Source organism: Oncorhynchus gorbuscha, linkage group LG16, assembly GCF_021184085.1.
Source record: "Oncorhynchus gorbuscha isolate QuinsamMale2020 ecotype Even-year linkage group LG16, OgorEven_v1.0, whole genome shotgun sequence".
NCBI lineage: Eukaryota > Metazoa > Chordata > Actinopteri > Salmoniformes > Salmonidae > Oncorhynchus > Oncorhynchus gorbuscha.
In genome coordinates, this window is record NC_060188.1 from 45,642,317 (window position 1) to 45,665,793 (window position 23,477).

A 23,477-nucleotide genomic window follows, 5' to 3' on the forward strand; every position below is an offset into this window, starting at 1 on the left:
TCAAGTTTTAAATGGTGGAAGGTCCACTCACATAATATAATTGTTTCAGTTATTTCCTTCTACTTGAATGCCATGTCCAAATCGTCTGGAATCTAAAGGGAATTAACCCAATTTGATATAAAACATGAATTGTAATGGTTGTCATCTTCGATCAGACTCCCAGTCTGTAGTGCATATCTCCAGTGGGCAGGATTGGGCTGAGCAGCACGAGGTGTCGGTGGAGTCCAGCCCAACTATCATCTACCAGGACGTGTCTACGGGTGACATGTCCCAGTCGGCCACCTCGACCATCAAGGCCCTGCTGGAACTGCAGCAGACCACAGGTGACTGACCGTCGTCATCATGACAACTATCACGCCACTTACCAGGGTTGGGGTCAATTCCATTTAAATTCAGAAACTGAATTTATTGAATTTGAATTGGCCCTGCCACTAACTCTTCTCTCTCTCATGTGAACATTACATTTTAGTCATTAAGCATACACTCTACAGGGCACGAAATTATGACTTGTGCGGGGCAAGTAAATCAAATAATTGAAGGAGATCCAGAATATAGATTAAAAAAAGAATCACCCCAAAATCACTATCAAACAATTACTCCGATCAGAATTGGATCAGGGAGCGCACAGCAGGGGAGTGCATGGTTGACATTCTGAGTAAAATGCTTATATTCCTATTTGCTATAGTCTATTTGAATAAATACGTTATAATTAACACAAAGCAAAATAACAATTTAGACAGAGGTAAGAGTCTTACCAAAGCAGTGCCAAATATCCAGTCTGAGAATTGTTTGTTGAGACATTTATTGGCTAAATTAAATTAGATCTGTATTTTTAATTGGTGCTCCAAATTTAGTTTAAGATTGGTTATAAGGGTTTGTTGTAAAATAAATAACATCCGTCTATTTCAGTCATTTGTAAGGTGGGCACTTGCCTAATTTTGGTCATTGCTGACATATCCTGTTGAGAACTTTAAGGTTTAAAATATTTAATTCTGTTGAGACATTTTCATTGGCCAAATTAAGTTCCATTTGTCATGCTGTGTTTGCGCAATATTATAGCCTGCTCCTATATTCGTTATAAATAATGGATTAACTTACTTTTGATATTACCCTAATAAAGTTCAGAAACATTTTGTAAAGGTTTGGTATGGCTATTAAGCTTTAGCTACTGCAAACCTGTGATATGAAGGCAGTGCGCACCAGCAATCCCATTGACTACCACAGTCGAATTTGTGATGACGAAGAATGTTTCAAGCCTACCAGAGTTACTCCTATAATCGAACAATATAATACTTATCTTTATACAAAATATTCTGATTGAAAATGTACGAATTAACCTCCTGTAAGTTTATATATGCCGGTGTCATAGCATCTGGCATATCTCTATCTCACTGGGGATAGGCCTAACCTTATCTTCCTTTTCTTTATGTGTGTGTGTGTGTGTGTGTGTGTGTGTGTGTGTGTGTGTGTGTGTGTGTGTGTGTGTGTGTGTGTGTGTGTGTGTGTGTGTGTGTGTGTGTGTGTGTGTGTGTACATACATACATACATACATAAACACACACACATAGCAAAAAAAGAAACGTCCCTTTTTCAGGACCCTGTCTTTCAAAGATATTTAGTTGTAAAAAAAATTACTAAAAAAATTTAGTAAAACTTCACAGATCTTCATTGTAAAGGGTTTTAACACTGTTTCCCATGCTTGTTCAATGAATCATAAACAATTAATGGACATGCACTTGTGGAACGGTCCTTAAGACACTAACAGCTTACAGACGGTAGGCAATTATGGTCACAGTTACTTGGTAGAAAGGCCTCTTTAGTATCCTAACTCTGAAAAACACCAAAAGAAAGATTCTCAGGGTCCCTGCTCATCTGTGTGAATGTGCCTTAGGCATGCTGCAAGGAGGCATGAGGACCGCAGATGTGGCCAGGGCGATAAATTGCAATGTTCGTACTGTTAGACGCCTAAGACAGCGCTACAGGGAGACAGGGCGGACAGCTGATCGTCCTCACAGTGGCAGGCCACGTGTAACAACACCTGCACAGGATCGGTACATCCGAACATCACACCTGCGGGACAGGTACAGGCTGGCAACAACTGCCCGAGTTACACCAGGAACGCACAATCCCTCCATCAGTGCTCAGACTGTCCGCAAGACTGGACGGAGGACTTGTAGGCCTGTTGTAAGGCAGGTCCTCACCAGATAACAACGTCAACTATGGGCACAAACCCACCGTCGCTGGACCAGAAGGGACTGGCAAAAAGTGCTCTTCACTGACGAGTCGCGTTTTTGTCTCACCAGGGGTGATGGTCGGATTCGCCTTTATCGTCGAAGGACTGAGTGTTACACCGAGGCCTGTACTCTGGAGTGGAATCGATTTGGAGGTGGAGGGTCCGTCATGGTCTGGGGCAGTGTGTCACAGCATCATTGGACTGTCATTGCAGACAATCTCAACGCTGTGCATTACAGGGAAGACATCCTCATCCCTCATGTGGTACCCTTCCTGCAGGCTCATCCTGACATGACCCTCCAGCATGACAATGCCACCAGCCATGCTGCTCGTTCTTTGTCTGATTTCCTGCAAGACAGGAATGTCCGTGTTCTGCCATGGCCAGCGAGAGCCCAGATCTCAATCCCATTGAGCACGTCTAGGACCTTTTGGATTTTTTCAAATTCACATTTATATAGTTATTCAGACCCTTTACTCAGTACTTGCTTGAAGCATCTTTGGCAGTGATTACAGCCTCAAGTCTTCTTGGGTATGACGCTACAAGCTTGCCACACCTGTATTTGGGGAGTTTCTCCCATTCTTCTCTGCAGATCCTCTCAAGCTCTGTCGGGTTGGATGGGGAGTGTTTCTGCAATGCTATTTTCAGGTCTCAAGTCCGGGATCTGGCTGGGTCACTCAAGGACATTCAGAGACTTGTCCCGAAACCACTCCTGCATTGTCTTGGCTGTGTGCTTAGGGTCGTTGTCCTGTTGGAATGTGAGCCTTCACCCCAGTCTGAGGACCTGAGCGCTCAGGAACATGTTTTCATCAAGGATCTCTCTCTACTTTGCAATGTTCATCTGTGCCTTGATCCTGACTAGTGTCCCAGTCCCTGCCGCTGAAAAACATCCCCACAGCATGATGCTGCCACCACCATGCTTCACCGTAGGGATGGTGCCAGGTTTCCTCCAGATGTGACGCTTGGCATTCAGGCCAAAGTGTTCAATCTTGGTTTTATCAGATCAGATAATCTTGTTTGTCATGGTCTTAGTCTTTAGGTGCCTTTTGGCAAAATCCAAGCAGGCTGGCATGTGCCCTTTACTGTGGAGTGGTTTATATCTGGTCACTCTACCATAAAAGCCTTATTGGTGTAGTGCGCTGAGAAGGTTGTCCTTCTGGAAGGTTCTCCCATCTCCACAGAGGAACTCTGGAGCTCTGTCAGAGTGAACATCGGGGTCACCTCCCTGACCTGACCAGGGCCCTTCTCCCCCGATTGCTCAGTTTGGCCGGGCTCGAGGAAAAGTCTTGGTGGTTCCAAACTTCTTCCATTGATGTAGGCCACTGTGTTCTTGGGGAACTTCAATGCTGCAGAAATACTTTGGTACCCTTCCCCAGATCTGTGCCTTGACATAATCTTGTCTCTGAGCTCTATGGACAATTCCTTCTACCTCATGGCTTGGTTTTTGCTATGACATGCACTGTCAACTGTGGGACCTTATATAGACAGGTGTGTGCCTTTCCAAATCATGTCCAATCAATTGAATTTACCACAGGTGGATTCCAATCAAGTTATAGAAACATCTCAAGGATGATCAATGGAAACAGGATGCACCTGAGCTCAATTTCGAGTATCATAGCGAAGGGTCTGAATACTGATATAAATACTTTTTTTTTTAAATTGATAGATTTTTTTATAAATATTTTACTAACAAATAAAATCAGTCGATCAATATAAATTTTGTAGCAGCAATTTGATGACTGGAAAGAGACATCTGTTGCAAAACACAAACGTTTTTAATGACATTCCGATTTTGTGAGGCCAAGCCTTTAATACTGGGTAAGCTTAAGGTAGGGACGGATGTGTTTTCTGTTTGTTGAGGTTGACAGAGTTAATGTATTGTGGTGTTAAACGCAAACCAGGATATTTTTGTGCACAAAGTCTGTATGTTTTTGTTAGGTGGTTGTGTGGTGCATTGCCACAGGAACCTGTTGGTGGAAAATGTGTTGCATCTATCATTTTTTATTTTAAATATGAACATTTAAATATGGCATCAAAATGTTTTCAGATCCACGTTTATAAACACAGGTTCGCTACAGCTGTTATCTATATATATATATATATCTATTGTTATGTGTGATCTTAAACATTGATCTTTATTCATTATATGAATAATTTTTACATTTGGAGGGGGGTGCATTTCTTTTAATGAAACAAGTTGGAATTCGAATGCCATAGAATGTTTTGTGCTTGCCCAGCAATAACTCACCTGATTCAATTAACCACCTGAATCAATGAATGTGGATCTTTAGTTTCTACACCATGATTGGTTTAATTAAGTGTGATCTAATGTGGATCTGGCGTTCGTCTGCCAGTCGTTCATTGCGATGTGTTTTAGGGACCACCCGCTGTAGACATCTGACTGCCAATTTTTTTTTAAAGCACTTCATGTAAAATTGATACACACTCTGTTCGCAAATTACGTTCAGGGGTGCTAAGTACTCTCGGTCAGCAAACACTATTGGTGTGTCTGAGCCCTAAAGCTGAATTGTAATACAAACGACTGTTAAATGGCTAACAACTACTCACACCTACACCGCTACCACTATGCTGCTGTTTATTGATTACCAGTATCTCTCTTTATCCTGCTACTGATCACTATTACTCCTGTTTGCATGTATATATTACCATTAGTGTATTACCATAAGTATTTATATATTACTGCTACCAGTCACTTTCCAACCATGAAGGACCGCCTATCACGCCTACACTGTCACTCTTGCACACACTCCCACCAACACCCACACACTTACACTTATATGCACACACTCACCACCACATACACACCCACCACTTACACTTATATACACACACTCACCACCACGTACACACCCACCACTTATGCTTTCTCCATATGTATTATTATTATTATGTATCCTGCTAACAGTCACTTTCTCCTAATCCCTTCCTACATGTACAATACATACAAGTCACACCCCTTGACTTTTTCCACATGTTGTGTTACAAAGTGGGATAAAAAAATATGTATTTTTTTACAACTGTCTACACAAAATACTCATATCAAAGTGGAATAAGGTTTTTAACATTTGTAATACATTGGTTCAAAATAAAACACTATCTTCGTTAGATAAGTATTCAACCCCCCTGAGTCAATACATGATGTAATCCTGCCAAAGGTGACTTCATCTGGGAGTCTTTCTGGGTAAGTCTTGTCGTGGAAATTCAACACAGGGACACCTGAAGTCCAATATTACATGTATCATTCTTTATTATCAGAGGGCTGGAGAGGTTCCAACAAACTTAATGCATCATAGTTGTACCCATCTGTCAGGAGCTCTGCCGGGGCAGACCAGTTATTTCTCTTATATACTGCTAACACAGACAAGTTATACTTGCATGATTTTAACTTATTCATAATATATTCATCATTAACGTTTGGTTCATGCATGTTACTCTCGCTGTCTCCTATCTCCTATCATAATGTATACAGGAACCAATGATTTGAATTGTACATCTTGTCTCATTCAATCTCTTCAGACATCAACATTTCCTTCCTCTTATCACTTATGATGATGATTTATATTTTGTTAATTTGGTTATTACATAAACTATCAAAGGAGGTTCCATCAAAATATATTATATCAACACATAAAACATGTATTAGTTATACTATTTTGATATTGATTACTGCACTGTTGGATCAGAGTATGCAATTTAAGCTTTTCACTGTACTTGTGCATGTGACAATTAAACTTCAACTTGGGACGAAAGTCCCAGCTCCCGACACATGAGTATTCAGACTGCTCCGAACTCTAATTCACCTATAAGCGACAGTCCTTTGTGGCCCCACTTCCCGCCAATATAAATGGAGTCGGTTATGAGATGATTGTCACTATCAATCTCTGTTGCCCACACAGTGAAGGAGAAAGGTGAGGCCAAGCCCAGGCAGCAAACCATAGACCTGAGCCAGATGGCTGTTCCCCTTCAGATGGCCCAGGAGAAGAAGCAGCAGGCCCTAGGCTCCCCCGAGATGTCCACTGTAGAGACTGAACCACCCATTAAATATATCACTGCCGGTACGTGACTTGACCACCCATTAAATATATCACTGCCGGTACGTGACTTGACCACTCAGTATTTCCCAAATGGCACCCTATTCCCTATACAGTACTGCACTATATCGAGCAGGGCTGTTCAATTCCGGTCCTGGAGTGCCGAAACACTTCTGTTTTTTGTTTATACCTAGTAGTGAATTGCACTCACTAGGTGTCCCAGGTCTGAATTAGTCCCTTATTAGGAGAGGATGAAAACCAGAAGTGTTTCGGCCCTAAATGGATGTAGTTCACTGCCTTTTCATAATGTGTTGTTAAATACATTGAAGTATATCATACTTAGTCACCACTTAATAATGGTATTACACCATGGATGTAAAATAATGCACTTTTCTGCTAATGTATTCTTCAGGGGTATACACACAATTGTTGCCTCCGCCCTAACCCGGCTAAAATTTGCTAAGTGAAAAAACAACAGGCTGTTCGGTACTTCCCCATGCTCACTAAGGAATGGCTCGAAGTGATGCAGTTCACGTCGATTAGTTTTGTTCCATGTGTATGACTATCTTAACTTTGTGCAGGTAAAGCCAGCAGGGCCGGACCATCCTCTGGAGGCTTGGGGGACGTGGTCATGACCGCTAGTCAGCAGCAGGGGGCGCCCTCGCAAAACACCAGTCACTCCCCCGTGGTGGTTAATTCCATCCCTACCTCCTCTACAGTCACCGTCACACGCATTGTCCAACTGGTGAGAGAAATGCCTACCTAGAATGCATGACCTTGTCAGTCTTTGTATTCTTCTTCACCTATGTTTTTTTTTTATCAAGTATTTTTTTTCTCCAAATGATATAGTTTATAGATAGTGGATGTAATACTCATTATCCCACTGTCATATGATCCCACTGTTCACTGGGTAAGTGTTCCAGTGTATCCATCTACCAGTATTACATGTTCTGGTATGCATTATTTTCTTTGACTTGTGACACTAGTCTCAATGATAGTACATTGTTATTCCAGGCTTCAGCGGGCCAGCTGATCCACAGTAAGCAGGCGGAGGAAACTGGGATGGAGGAGGGCGAACTGGAGGGAGACACCCTGGACCCCCAGACGGGCCTGTTCTACCGCTCCATCCAACCCGCTGTAGCCCAGCCCCCCGCCCCCCAGCCCCACACACACCCCCACCACCAAAGCCAGTCACACCTGGCGCCCCAGTTGGAGCAGGGCAGACACATACGCCACTCCACCCAAACCCCACCCCCACAGCTACACAGCAAGCCCCAGAATAGCCTGCCTTCCACCGCCACCGTGGCGAAGAAGCCACCCCAGCTCCAAGAGCAGTACCAGCCCAAGCCTCAGGCTCCAGGGCAGGGCCTGAAGGAGAGGCCCTCGTCTGCCTCAGGATCCCCCCAGCTGGCAAGCCTGGGCACCCCCACCAAGCCTCCCTCACTTACCCCCCCAGCTCCCCAAGTTGCAGCAGGCACCCACCTCCCACCACAGGCCCATCCACACACAGCTGTCCCAGCCACCACCATTACAGGCCCACCACCCGGTGGGTGCAGACAAGACTCCTGCCACAAGCCAGGTGAGTACCCTCCCTCTTTGATGCACATCCAGGGTCATGTGCCCAATTGATTTATTTTGACATTTTATTTGTCCGGGACAGATCCGGTTGACACAGTGAATCATCAATAGTCAGATGCATTGTGCCATAATGCTTTAGAATAGAACTTCATTTAAACTTTATTTACCCTCGAGATGGATTCTGTCCTGCGCATTTAAAAGCATTTGCAATACACAGATGTACATAGTTCCCATTCCATACAGAAATAAGACGTGTTAATCCTGTGCTTATTCACAGCACCTGTCCCTTGATATGTCTTTAAGATAAAAAAGATAAGATGGAGCTCTGAGCACCGTGCCTCAATGCTCAATTCCCTTCCAATCACATCATCGTTATTTGTACAGCAGGGCAGGGAGCCTGACAAAACCTTCAAAGCCCTCCACTTATAACCACCTGAAAAGAAATTCCCATTGTTTTTCTTTCAAAAGAAGCACCTGGGTTTTAGAGTTTTCCCATGCCCTACTCTAGTTTCAACCATAGAAATATAATTACTAGAATGGTAAAAAGCCCTTTCAGACCATGGCAATTTGACTAACACTCATGGGTACATTCAATATGGCTGCATGTCCACTCATTACAAAATGTTGACTTGAATGTCAATATCTGTTTGAATAATTATATTTCTATGGTTCCAACCACATCTGTTTTTGCCTCTGTCTCCGAACACAGGTGCCAATCATCACCCAGGGCGCCAGCGTCACCAAGATCACCTTCGGCAGTAGCAGCAGCCACCAGTCCCCGCCCGTATCCAGCAGCGGTGAGGCCACTGCCAAGCTCGTCCCTGCCGAGCCCACCAGCTCAAGCTCGTCCGGTGGCGAGAAGCCCTCTGTCTCGGACATCCTTAAGATCTCCATGATGGAGGCGGAGATCGACCCCAGCGCCGAGCCCATGGTGGTGGACTCGTCCAGTGACTGCAGCCCCTACATAAAGGCCCTGGGCATGGGGGCAGGGGGAGGCTCAGGGGTGCTTGGGGGCTCAGGCCCGATCATAAGCAGCTCAGGTGCCTCACTGCATCACTCGTCCCACTCCAAGCCCCTGCATGAACAGTTTAGCCGCATCCAGGGCCTAGCAGCCAAGAGCAAAGAAAACATGGACGTCATTGAGGTAAATTGCTGTGAGCCATATGATAAACATTTCTGAAACTTATCTTTTTATAGAACACCACTCATCAGACTATATCATCTCAGCTTTAAACATTGATCAACAATAAAAGCTAAACATGTGTTACTCCACTCCCCAGGTGATCCCTCAGTACTCCATCATGCCAGACTCCAGTCAGTCAAACGTGGTGGTGGAGCCCAGTGGCTTCCTGGAGATCACAGACTACACCAGCCAGCGGCTGGACGAGGAGAGCGCCATGGAGCAGGAGGTGGACAGCAGCAACGACGAGGCCACCGCTATCAGCCCCATGGAGGAGGGCTGCCCCGACCAGTCCCAGTGACACCAACACTTGTGACGGGAATGACGTTGTGGCTTTTGTGTGAAGATGATCTTCGTGTGACAGGGAAGATTTGGAAATGGTCATGACTCTGTCATCGTGGTTACCTCCTCATGCAGCTGGAACTCTAAGGACTTAACAGCAAGCGGACACAAATGTGTGATAACTGCATTCTGTTTTTTTTATTTAATTGAGCAGCAACTTCATAAATATGCCTGGATGATTTCAGATAAGGCTTTGTGAAGAACTTAAAGACCTGGAAAGGGGTAAAAAATGAAAGAGTCAAAGGGAGACCTAAGTTAACCCTAGCTAAGCTGAACGGCTGCCTTGTGTACAGGTGAAGTTGGCCAGGAACTGCATCCAGGAAACACCGGACAATGTTTTTTGAAAATTTCAAAGTGTACATTTTGTATTCACTGAATTGGCATTTTAGTAAAGCAATGCTGTGCTCAGGAGCTTAAAAAGTTGATGTGGCTCTTCTAGTCATTTTATTTTATATTTAACACTTTTATAGCAAGGCAATATTGAAAACTGGAAATAGGACCTAGCCTGAAACATCACCACATTTTAAGAACTTCATCTACTTAACTCAACAAAATAAGTAGAGGAGATTGGACTGACCTTGCTGTAATTATGCTGATTCATCGTGCTTGCATAGCGGTATTTGTTGAACACCACCATTTTTGATTTGCAAAGCCTTTTTTTGTTTTCTAAGGTACATTTTAATACATGACATAATTGTACACATACAGTTTGTTTATAGTGGGCACGTGCATGCTAAATAACACAAATGTAAATGATAAAGTGCTTGTAGTTAGCCTTGAGGAATTAGCACTTTGTAGTTGATACTGTTGGTAAGGACATTGTTGGAAGAAGAAAAAAAATATTCGCCCATGTTCCTTCAATGGTGTTTCTGTTTTGTGTTCTCTCTTGGTGTAACGTTTAGAATTTTAACTGCATAAACTTTTATACAAAAACGGAACTGTTTTTCTGCTCTGTCATTTACCTTTACTGCACACAATTTTGCGTTCCCTTGATGAATTTAGTTTTGTACATAACCCGGGGACCAATAGTCCATATTAATGAAACAACCTGTCAACATGAGGAAATCACCCATGTTTAAGCCAAACATTTTCTTTTGGCTGAATTAAAAAAACGTTAATGTCACTGTTTGCCATAGTAGATGCTGAGTCATATCATAGGGGTAAAAATAAAGCATCAATTGAGAACTTTGTGGCAAGTGGTGGAGGCTAGATGTAAGCCATACAGTTTCTAGCCTAAGGTATGTGTACGTTTGGAAGTTTCGGTGGATACCAGCACCCTTATAATAGTGTGGATTGTATAATGGCAAGCTATATAGGTTTTGTGAGTGTTCACCACATAGTTGGGCTAAGTGCTATGTAATTAGCAATTTGGGTTAGAGGCTTACCATTGTGCTAACTAGCCCACAGAGCATCAGTGTACAACTGGTTCATAGGGTGATTTTGCGCTCTGTCACTGGGCTTCTGCAAATCTTCCCATGTAAGTCTGGGGACTTTCCATATCCGGATATCGCTGAAGCATATTCCACAGGGAGTATACCCAAGGCAGGATGACGTAGGCCTACAACTAGCTCTCCCCTCATTGACTTTGTTGAGGAGAGGTCAGCATTGTGTGCTAACAAATGACATCAGTCGTCAAAAGGTGGTTCTGGCTGAACATGTGACAAGCGCCTGTTTTGTAAATAAATAAAAATAAATGATACCCCAAAATTCACATGAATCATAGCAGCATGCTAATCATGCCTCAAAGCCTTTGGAAAACTAAGTATGTAAGTACATGTAACTGATGTGAAATGGCTAGCTAGTTAGCGGGATGCGCGCTAGTAGCGTTTCAAGCGGTGACTTCACTCGCTCTGAGACCTTGAAGTAGTTGTTCCCCTTGCTCTGCAAGGGCCGCGGCTTTCTTGGAGCGATGGGTAACAATATTTCGTGGGAGGCAGCTGTAGATGTGCGCAGAGGGTCCCTGGTTCAAATCCAGGTAGGGGCAAGGAGAGGGACAGAAGCTAAACTGTTACACATACTAATAAAACAAGGGTGTTTTGTAAGAATGGTGAACCACATACATAATCATCATTGTCTTTTTATTTAGGAATAAAATAAACTTTGGTGATTTTGAATCTGTTTTTTAGAAAGAGCACAGTTCATCCAGGTTTAATTACAAAGTGGATATTTGTCAAATCTGTCATGATTGATGTGTTGTAACAGGCCCGCAATGTGGTTGCTAAAATACAATTTGGATATATTTGGCTGTTTTATTGCTGCATAACATTTAAAAGTAGTCCCTTTACAGGTTTAGAAGAAGTGACCGCTAAATGCGAACTCCCATTCGTATAAATTGGTAGCATAGACAAATCGGTGGTCGTGATCAGTCATTTTGAACTGTAATGCAGTTGATTGGTGACGATGACATAAACATGTATTGGGGTTTACACCCATACAAGGCACCACCACCAATCAGCCTACACCACTGTGCACACACCTGTCATTACTATTAGCGTAGCCATGTCAGCAAATGACTGCTGTCTGAACACACACATCCGATTTGGTCACATGTAACTTGCTGTTTGGACAGTCAGTATTCCAAAAGGGATATGAAAAACCAAACTTAATTGAGCATTAAGGCCTGCAGTGTGAACAAGGCTTAAGAGAGATAAGGAAGTGAGGTCACACGGGAAGCCCCTTGTGGGATGTCATAGCAAAAGCTGATTTAACTATTTGTTTGGTCATGATGAATGTCATTTAGTATCCACTCTATCTGAACCCTGTTCCAATTTATGCCATTGAATACCATTTTCCATTGAATACAAAGTTATATTCAGCAGTCTCAACTGCTGAATATAACTTCATAAAGAGGAACTGAGAGCACTTTCAGTGCCATGCTTGTGGTTCAGGCTCCCAAACCTCTGTGTATTATAAGACTTTGCCACCACATATCGACTAGTGTGACCACAACTTTAACACAACCACTCAACTCCGCTCCCTACCTCAGCATTGGGGTGAGCAAGCATTCTTGGCAGCCTAAAGGTGTGCCTCAATATTTTACCTAACCGCGCTGACCTTAAACTGTACTGTACTGGCTCAGATATTTTCATTTCACCTTGTCCTTTCCAGTATGATTCCAGCAACTCTGGTGGATGCGTAACCAGACCAGCCCAATACAGTGTGGCTTGTTCGGTTTGGCTTAGCTCAGTAGTGTGCATTTATTTCACTCACACATAGATCATTTTTCTTTAGGTTCAGATCATTTAGCTTCGGTTCACTACAAGATACAATGAGATCCAAAAGTATTTGGACAGTGACACATTATTATTATTACTTTTGATTCTGTACTCCAGCACTTTGGATTTGAAAATATACCATGACTATGAGGTTAAAGTGCAGACTCCATATCGGGTGAACCGCTTTTATTTTAGGGGACCAAAAGTATTGGGAAATTTCAACTGTGTGTACTAAAGTAGTCAAAAGTTTAGTATTTGTCCCATATTCCTAGCGCGCAGTGATTACATCAAGCTCGTCCTTCTAAGACATCCACTGGCAGCTCTAGAACAATAATTCACATAGTACAAAATCCACCAGCTGGGTATTCATTAGGGGAGTGAGTTCAGTTTATCCTGCTCTGGTTTGCTCCTCAATGGCCTCATATACACATTCAGGTTGTACATCTGATGTACAATGCATTTGATACAATAGTTTGTGTGCACAAACAAGTTTACACAAACATTGTCCTGTCTCTCCACAATGTTTGTGTCATTGTTTTTGTGAAGAAACACTCCATTGTATCACAACCATTGTGCCAAATGCATTGTACCTCAGTTGTATAACTTCAGTGTATATGGGTCATCTAGAATCTGGTTTGTGGTAAGACTTCTGGTTAACCTTTTCCCAGGGCTTTAACACGTTCACTGTGGTGTCTGTGGGGGGAGATGACTGGGCATCTGGGTCTGTATGTATCAAGTGTCTCAGAGTTGGAATGCTGATTTAGGGTCAGATTTTCTTTTTAAATCACAACTAATAAGACCACATGGACAGGGTGGACCTGATCCTAGATCAGCACTCATACTCTGAGACTCTTGATGTATACAGACCCGGATATGATATCCCACCCTGTATTCATCTGCTGTGGCTCTCTCCCTGGTAGATTCGGGAGTGTCACCATTTTTGTACCCTCATATCGATGTTTGTCCAGGCTTAGAGGAGCGTCTTTCTTTGGGTATCCTTGTATGCACTGACCTGGCCCGCTTTTGGTCTGCCTCTCCCCTACTTTGGAAGTGATATCCTGGGTTGAGGGTTGAGCATGTCCTCCTGGGGCTGAGATCTAGCCGGCAGCCCAGACATGGTTGGAAGTGGCCCTTAAGAAGTGTGGCTCTATTGAGGGGCAAGCTGACTTACCGTTCTCCCTCTTGCCCTCCGCGGTCACTCCTCAAGCTGTGATGAATGTGCCAAGTCCCAGTGTGTGACACGGCTTTCCTCGCTTCGCTGACTCACCCGGGTGAAAGAGACACACTAAACCCTCATCTGGCCCTCTCTCTTTTTCTCTTTCTTTCTTTCTTTCTCCTCCACTCGCTTTATTTGCATGGTATAACAGGGATAGGAATTATTTTTAATGGAAATGAATCCCAGACCTTGTGTGTGTGTGTGTGTGTGTCTGTGTGTGTGTGATAGAACACAGGCAGGGTCTTGGTTTATGTAGATTAAGATTTCGCTTGGGTCAGCAGATTAATTTATATTCCCTCTTTGAAGGAATTTCCAGCTGTAACTCATAGCTTTGTAGTAGTTGTGTAAATAATATTTATTTGGTTTAGTATGTGTGTGTGTGTGTGTGTGTGTGTGTGTGTATTTGAATATTTGTGTATTTCTGTGAGCATGCTGCTAGGTGGCAACTCCCATCTTCTCCGATATATCATTCAAAAAAGGAACACCATCTAGGTTCTTGTCAACATGTGAAGTGTATGCCAACATCTGTGACCGACATGTACTGGGCTGGTGAGGTAAACATATCCACAGGGCATTTTAAAAGCCTTTTCTGGGTTTTTTATCACTTTACTGCTCCAATTGAAATTTTATTGTTATAACACGTCCTGATTCATGGTGATTCCAAGTAAATGAGACACGTTGCCGGACAGAGTTACCAAAGCCATCAACACTTAAGATAAAGTTAAACGTTTTATACCTCATCAGCGTGGACAGCTAGTGTAGCGCCCATTTTATAACACAATCTATCAACGGCTAACCATTATCAGACAGTGTGTCAATGCCTATAATGTTTAAAGGCCTCAAACCCACGTTGATCCAACATTGAGGCTCTCTGTAGCAAACTCTTTTAGTCTACTTTCAGTAAGCAAACGTTGTGGAATTTCACAGTTAGAAATGTTAGAAATAAGGTGACATGATTCTTTATACTACATGTCAGAGAAGCATGTTTGTTCAATATAATATTTTTCTAACTGAATGAGTTTTGCCCCGCTGAACACAGACTGCCCTGGATTGGTCAGAGAGAGAGCATGCTGTTTTACCGGAATGAGGCTGTGCTATACTGCACCCCCACAGTGAACAGAGAGGGGGAGGGAGAGAGGAGGAGGACAGGGAAATCAGGAGGATGGGGAGAGGAGGAGGGTAAGGGGTCAGTAGCAAGAGGGGAGAGGAAGAAGGGAGATAAAGTCAAGGAGAGGGAAGAGTTGGAGGGAAAGTAAGGGAAGGATGAGGAAGAGGAAAGGAAGATGGAGTGGAGGGGGGGGGGAATGACCTCTGGAAAGCATTTGCTGAAGAACGGCAAAAAAAAGGGCCAAAGCGAGTCTGCCTGGGAAGGGAAACAGCAGAGGGCATAAATAACTCTGTCTGAAGGTCACCTTTGACCTCTTGGTTTCTCATGTTCCCTCCCAGAGACAGACTCAGCTCCTCACTGTCATATATTCTGAGGTTGTAAGAGGTCAGACAGTCAGCAGTGTTTGATAAATGTGAATGGACATTTTCCATGTATTTTGTTTAGATTCTGCCATCATGTCTCTGTTGTCTCTTGTTTTACAGCGACATTGTATGGTCATTTCTTTATTTTGCAGACGATCTTGAATGATTTTCTACGTCTCTGGTAGTGTGTGTTTGTGCTATTTACTATCTGTCTTATGTCAGAAGGATTATATTGTAGCAACTTCCTCAACTATCTCAAGTGTCCCATTATTGTTTTGAGGAGGAGGTGGGAGATCTCTGCCAAAGAGGTAGCAATTGTTAGCAAGTTAGTTAATTCAGCTTAGGTAGAATACCCTTTGTCTGCACCCCAAATGTCACCCTATTCCCTATATAGTTTTTATTGTATTCATTATTGTTATTATTATTTGGTTTGTTTATTTGGATCCCCATTAGCTTTTGCAAAGGCAGCATATTTTCTTTCTACTGTCCACAAGAAAAAACACAAAACATGACAATTAACAAAACACTGATAAGGTTTTGTGTGTATGTCCTTGTCTATGGGCCCTGGTCAAAAGTCGTGCACTCTGTAGGGAATAGGGTGCCATTGACTTAACAATAAGGAAGTCCCCTCATAGCATTTGCTGTCCTTCCCTATGTGAGAAATGCCATCCGGTTCCCCCTCTCCCACACACTCAATAAAGGCCACAGACATAGGGTCGGTACATTCTACATAGACAGATAGTGGGTGTAACATTTACTTCTAGTGAATAGCATAGTGGAACAAAGTTAGGGACAGTACGAGTGAAAGAAAAGCTAAATGTCAATGGCACAGCGCTTCAGTGAACTATGACAGAGCAAAAAGTGTGTTCTATATCGATTTGAGTGTTCAAAATATTTCCATGTTGGTCATTGTATGCCTCAAGACCACTGTCAAAAACATTAAGGAGCCACTTCATGGTACAATATTTATTTGTTGCACATTTATTCAAGTATTTTTTTAAGAGCAAGTTGTTTTGTGTATGTTTCTTTCATCAGTCATTTACCAAACCATCCAGTTCCTAGTACTTTTCCACCCATTCAAGCATTGCAGTCATGTGTGTAATTATGAGTGTTCTGATTGGTCAACTAATTTTGTCTTAATTGACTGGTGTTTTAGCAAAGTTTTTACCTCAGTAATTTTTTTGCAGCATTTTAAGTGTTACAGTAAGCAGTGGCGATTTGAGCATGTAAATCTTGGGGGGGCAAACTCTCCAAACATGTTTTAGATGCATGCCAGCAAAGCCACTACACAACATTAAACAATACATTAATTGCACTGGAACGGTGCCCACAAACTGTTAGGGCCTATGTAACAGATGCTAATTGTACTCTCCTTGCTTTGTGTTCAAAGAAATCACCCCAGCCGGAGGTCCCAGTTGAGCATTATTTATTATCTGTAGTTGAATAGGAAACAGCACATTAGTTGTGCAGGTCTTAATGGTGTTGATGGCTGTCGTGGGTAAAATCCCTTGCATCACATAGAATACAGTATTTAGATTGTGACCTACCCCTTGCATCACATTTTCATACTGGAGAGACCTGACGTTTGCGATCTCCCCCTATCTGCAAGCGGGGCCAATAACAACACGCCTTTTTGCCATCGGAATTGAACTAACCAATAAGAATGCTTGAACATGAAATACACATTTCTTTAGAGGCAAGTGGAAACATAACCAACCCTGTTAAACCTACATAAATCTGTCTCAACAGCAGAGCTTTCTTTTCAGCACCATGGAGCGAATCCTTACCACTGCTATACCTGGCTATCAGCGAGCTTTCTCTCGCAGCGAAACAATTCATTCAGCCTCATTTTCGAGTTCGATGACCGTTCAAAGCGTATTTTCCCAGTCTGAGCTTATTTTTCCCCAAGTTGCCAGTTGTCTTGAACTCACTGAAGTCTGAGATTTCCCAGCTCTGAGTTTCTAGTTGGTTTGAACACTGCATAAATCATGCTGGATGATTGACAGCATGGCCAATGTTGAATGTTTATCCATTTAAGCTTGGAAAAGAGACCCTTAAACTCAGACTTGGACCACACACCCACTCCACTGAATAGCAGGCGTGAGATTGCTTTGCAACACATGCAGTTAGCCACTGATTCCTTCTAAATCACTCCTTGTTGAATTTGCCATTTCCCGTTTGTTGTGTAATGTTTATGTCCAATGGCCAATGAGCACCGATACGATTTATCTATAATTTCTCTTCATAATTTATCTTCATATGACAAGGATTGAAAAGGATTTGCCAGTAGATTGTCGACTTGATTCATGATGATGACTGTTAGCTTGCGAGCTAAGATTTTGAAAGTATGATGTTGATATGATCAGTCTAATCAAAGCTACGGTAGATCTAACATGATTTTATGTCCTCTTATCTGTGGCTTCATGACAGCACCCAAGGCGCTTGGATTTCTGAGCTCTCCCTGTACATTTTGCGGTGACCTAGTGTCCCCAAGAGTGACAGAACACTGAGCCAATCACGGCGCAACTAGAGAACATTACCAACCCCTAAACTCCGTATTTTCAGTTGGCTGCCCCACCACCACAGAAAGCACTGAGGTTAGCTGAAACACCTGCATTTTGGAGCTGCCTTACTAAGAAAGAGAAGAGAACATTATTTTACATTTTGTTTGCAAACTGATATGTGAACGTATTATTACCAAAATATCATGCAAATCAGGCAACAAAAAAAAGCCTGTGGAAACCCTGAATGTATTGTAATGACCTGACTAGATCATAAATGAACAATTGTCCAGACAGAGGCTTGAGTTTGCGAATTGATGGTTTATTAAACCAACTTTACACAGGCTACTGTTTGGGCCGTAGCACACGCCAAATAGATGACAGATCGTGACCTTCTCTTGTGAAGCCCAGACGGAAGAGAGAGAGAACAAAGGCTGAACCTGGTCTTAACTTCCAATGCTCCACCCCCCTGCCCAACCCCCCTCCACGCCACTCCGCCAACCACCAGGATGCCCGGCATCAGAACATTCCAGCCATTCCCGTGATTGACAGATAGCAGGTTGATTGACATGTCGGACCCCGCGAACACCGGGTACTGGTCAGTACAACACAACCACCTCCTAGCCTAACACATAACACACAGCTGTCTGTGCGGGTCGCTACACAGCCCCCCCCACCACAAAGTCCCTCGTCCCCGAGGGAACAAACAAAGTCTCTGAAGCGACCCGGAGGTCTCCTTTGCCTGCGTGGCCGTGATGGTCGCAGAGTGCCCCTCTGGGAACCAGGGGATGAAGGCAGGGATATGGGGGACAAGGAAGCGGGAACGGGTAATACAGTCCGTGGCTCTGGGGAACCACGCGGTGACACAGGGGGGGAGACCGGGGGAGTGGGCTGTCTGGAGCCTTGTCTGCGGCACCTGAGGGTGGGTGCCTGGAGAATGTCATTGCCAGAGAGGGGAATTTTGGGGGTTCCTGGGGTTTGGGGAGAAGAGGCCCCTCTGTATGGGGCTAACCTGTCCCAGTGCAGTGCCACCTTTCTCCCCCTGGGAGGAAGCTGCACCCGGTACACAACCTCCCCTACCCTCTCCAGGACATTGCAGGGTCCCACCCAGTGACTGTCCAACTTGGGGCATCTGCCTTTTTTCCTTAGGGGGCTGTAGACCCAGACCAGCTCCCCAGCCACAAAGTGCCTTCCCCGGGTGTGCACGTCATAGTTCCTTTTCTGCCTCACACCTGCATTCACCAGCTGCTCTCTGGCGAAGGTGTGGGCTGTCTCCAGGCGGTCCTGGAGTCTCCGGGCATACTCCGGCCCCGGAGGAACATGAGGGCTATCCAGGGGCCGACCAAATGCAATCCAGCATGAGGAGGGCAGGCGTGCAGGAGGTGGAGTCTTGGACAGCGGAGCGGCATGCCATGAGGACCATAGGCAGGTGCTTGTCCCAGTCACGCTGGTGTTTGGAAGACCGTTCATCCACCTCTGGCCTGCTCGCCTCCCTACCACTGAGGAAGTACAGCTCCCGCTCAGCCCAGTCAAAACTGTTCGCTGCTCTGGCCCCCCCAATGGTGGAACAAACTCCCTCACGACGCCAGGACAGCGGAGTCAATCACCACCTTCCGGAGACACCTGAAACCCCACCTCTTTAAGGAATACCTAGGATAGGATAAGTAATCCCTCTCACCCCCCCCCCCCTTTAAGATTTAGATGCACTATTGTAAAGTGACTGTTCCACTGGATGTCATAAGGTGAATGCACCAATTTGTAAGTCGCTCTGGATAAGAGCGTCTGCTAAATGACTTAAATGTAAATGTAAATGAGACGATGGCCAGCTGCTGTCCAAGCGTTTTGTTGAAGCGCTCCACAAGGCCATCACTTTGAGGATGGAGAGGAGTAGTGCGGGTCTTGTGCATACCCAGCCTCTCACACATGGTGGCGAACACACGGGACTCAAAGTTTCTGCCTTGGTCGCTGTGGATGGACTCTGCAGCTCCAAACCTGCTGAACATCTCCGCTGTCAGGGCGTCGACGATGGTCTCTGCCTCCTGGTCAGGCAGAGCATAGGCCTCGGGCCATTTTGTGAAATAGTCCATGGCCGTGAGCACCCAGCGGTTTCCACTGTCTGTGGTGGGGAACGGCCCAACTACATCCACTCCCACCCTCTCCATGGGAGCCCCCACTGGGAACTGTTGGAGCTGAGCATGAGAGCGGCCTGGGGGGCCCTTTCTCGCTGTGCAGTTGTCACAGCGGAGATAAAAGTCCTCCACATCCCTCTTGTGCTGCCCCCAGTAGAAGCCCTGACGGAGACGGCGCAGTGTTTCTGTGACCCCAAAGTGTCCAGTCCCCACCCCCCCATGAGTACTCTGGAGCACAGCCTCCCGCAATGCTTTTGGGACCACCACCTGCCACCTCTCCTCTCCCGTAGCTGACTCCTTCCATGCCCGCTGTAGCACGCCCTCAGCCAGCCGCAGTCTCTCAAACTTCGACCACAACCCTTTGGTCGCGAGTGAGAGCGCTGTCACCTCTTCCCATGGTGGCCTCACCTGCGCCTCTACCCACTGTAGCACTGGCTGTAGGTCTGTGTCCCGTCCCTGCTGCTGCCGCCATTCAGCCACGTCGACAGTCTGCAGCTCACAGCAGACAGGCCCGCTCGCCCGACACACTGTGGCACAGACACTCTCCTCTGCCCGCAGCTCTCTCTCCCGTCCCTCTCTCCGTTCACAGTGGCGGCAGCCGTCTGCAGTACAGGGCCGACGGGACATGGCGTCGGCGTTGGAGTGGCGTGCCCCTGCCCTGTGCACCACCGTGAAGTCATACGGCTGAAGCTCATCCAACCAGCGTGCCACCTGCCCCTCTGGCTCTCTGAAAGACATGAGCCACTGGAGAGCAGAGTGGTCAGTCCTTACAGTAAAGGGCAGACCACCCAGGTAGTACTTGAAGTGTTTGACGGAAGCCACAACAGCCAAGAGCTCCCGCCGGGTGACACAGTAGCGGCGCTCATGTTTGTCAAATGTTTTGCTGAAGTACGCCACCACTCTCTCCCCCTCTGGCCCCACCTGGGCCAGCACCCCACCCATGCCCACATTGCTCGCGTCTGTGTCCAGGATAAAGGGCAAGGTGAGGTCAGGGGGGGCGAGCACAGGGGCCTCGATCAGTGCACGTTTGAGGGTGTTGAACGCCTCCTCACACTCCACTGTCCAAGTGAAAGCTTTGTCCTTCGGCAGCAGGCGGTTCAGTGGAGCAGCAACGCTTGAGAAGCCCCGTACAAACCTCCTGTAGTACGAGGCCAGGCCCAGGAAGCTCTTCAGCTGACGCTGGTCGGTGGGGGTGGGCCAGTCTCTGACAGCCCCTACCTTGTCCTCCATGGTGCTGATCCCCTCCTTCCCCACTCGGTGGCCCAAGAAGGACACCTCTCTCCTCATGAAGTGGCACTTCTCGGGGTGGAGCTTCAGACCTGCGGCAGCCACCCTCTCCAGCACACGCCGTAGCGCCCCCAGGGCTGACTGGAAGGAGCTGCCATGGGCCAGGATGTCATTGAGGTATACCAGACACTGCTGTCGGGGGATGCCATCCAGCACCCTGTCCATCAAACGCTCAAAAGTAGCTGGAGCGTTGCACAGGCCAAAGCACAGGACCTTGAACTGCCAGTGTCCTCTGTTAGTGGAGAACGCAGTTTTGGCTCTGGCCTCTGGGGAGAGGGGCACCTGCCAGTAGCCACTGCGGAGGTCTAGTGAGGAGAACCAGGAGGACCCCCTAACCAGGTCCAGCGACTCATCGATACGTGGTATGGGGTATGAGTCCTTCCTGGTTACCTCATTCAGCCGCCTGTAGTCCGCACAGAACCTCAGCTTGCCCCCCTTCTTCGGAACCATGACGACTGGCACAGCCCGCTGCATCTCCAACACAGCCTTGTCTTCCGCCTCCTGGCGTGCCAGCGGGATACGGCGGGGACGCATCTTGATGGGTCGAGCATCACCTGTGTCGATCTTATGCTGCACCAGATGAGTCTGACCCACCTCTTCCTCACTCAACGCAAAGCTGTCTCTGAATTCAAACAGCAACTGCCACAACTGTTCCTGCTGCTCGGGGTCAAGACCAACACAGTTCCTCCCCCATATCTCCCTCACTGCAGACAGTGTCCTCTCCTCTCCCATCTGGGGTAGCTGGGCTGGGGGGGTGCGGCCCGGGCTCACAGAGGGCTGTGTCATGGAGGTAGCTGGGGAATGTAACACACCGCCGTAGGTGACAGGGGGACTGGGGAAAAGTCACACACAGCTGTGGGGGAGGGGCGCAGCCATGAGTCTCTGCTCCTTTAACTGTTGGAGTAAAGGGTTTGTTGGGTTGAGTGAATATGACATTAGGGGGGGCCATGGTGACTTCCGTCCCTCCCTGGAAGCTCAGTGTGCCCCTATTTAGGTCTAACTGGCAGCCTGTGCTCCTAAGAAAGTCCAACCCCAGGATACAAGGGTCCTGCACAGCCGCCACCCACACAGGATGACGCACAGTCCTGCCCCCTACTGTCAGAGTCATTATTCCCTTCCCTTTCATGGGTGCCAGCTCACCTGTGACTGTGCGGAGCTGCACAGTTGTAGGCTCACACTGAGTCCAACCTGGCACAATATCTGGCCTCACCAGGGTTACTGTGGACCCAGTGTCCACCAGAGCGGAGCAGGGCACCCCCTCCACAGTGACAGGGACATGACAAAAGTCCTCAACACAGGTCCGGCCCACCACAACAACAGGCTCCATCCGCTTGCCCTCGTCTGCTTCTGGGGGAAGTGGAGCCTTGCTTCCCCGTCTGTGCCGGTGGGCTCCTCCTGAAGATGATGGTGGTTGGGATAGAAAGCCAGGGGTCCGCACTACCCGGTCTATGCGGACCCCGAGCCGTTTCCCTGAGCTCTGGGGGACATGGGGCAATCTCGGCGCAGATGGCCTGGCTGGCCACAACCCCAGCAGACCCTGGGACCAGGGCGTGTGTTTCGTGCCGCCTGTAGCGACACAGCACGAATGAGTTTTGTCATTTCGGCCACCCAAGCAGGCTTTTCCGGCTCCGGGCTGCTCTGCCCCCCAGCTCGCACAGAGGGGGTGTCTCCCTGCACCCCCACCAAAGCCCCAGCTGAAGCCCCAGCCCACACCAGCTCCCTCTCCAAAGCCATCTCCAAGGCTGTCTGCAATGACTCAGGATGAGCCAGCTGGGTCTGTATGCGCAGCTCCGTAGGAGAGAGCGCCTGTATGAACTGGTCCCGTGCTAGCTCGCTCTGCACGGAGGGGGGCATGTGAGCATATGCCCACCGAGAGAGGCTCTCAATGTCATTAGCTAGCATCCGTAGAGGCTCTCCAGGCTGCCTGCGTCTATTACTCAGTTCGGAGCGCAGTAGCCCGGGCTGTACACACTGTCCATAGCGCCTCCTCAGTGCTCCCACTAAAGCACTATAATCATGCCTGTCCTCGGGGCTAATCAATATCAAACAGGCCAGTGCTTCATCCGTGAGGCATAAAGCCAACTGCAGTGCCCTTTCTTCATCCGACCACCCCCTAAAATGAGCTAACAGTTCAAACTGAGCATGAAAAGCTCCCCAATCCGCCTTACCGGAATACTTCGGGGTCTTAACAGATACGGACGCAGCCGGGAACTGGGAGCCGCCATGTTTGTTTACATCCTGAGCCCCAGATTCCTCGTCACGCCGCGTCGACGTCGC

The 23,477-nt window shown here is 46.5% G+C and overlaps 1 protein-coding gene across 1 annotated transcript in view; it reads left to right on the forward strand.

Moving 5' to 3' along the window:
* The window catches only part of LOC123999765 (BRCA2-interacting transcriptional repressor EMSY-like), a 34,789-nt gene extending 24,472 nt beyond the window's left edge, over positions 1–10,317 (forward strand). Inside the window, 7 exon segments of the mRNA XM_046305792.1 lie at positions 156–323; positions 6,148–6,306; positions 6,864–7,027; positions 7,297–7,698; positions 7,700–7,861; positions 8,570–9,004; positions 9,141–10,317. Of these exon segments, the coding sequence (XP_046161748.1) occupies positions 156–323; positions 6,148–6,306; positions 6,864–7,027; positions 7,297–7,698; positions 7,700–7,861; positions 8,570–9,004; positions 9,141–9,341 (1,691 nt within the window). The 3' untranslated portion in view covers positions 9,342–10,317.
* The last annotated feature ends 13,160 nt before the right edge of the window (positions 10,318–23,477 follow it).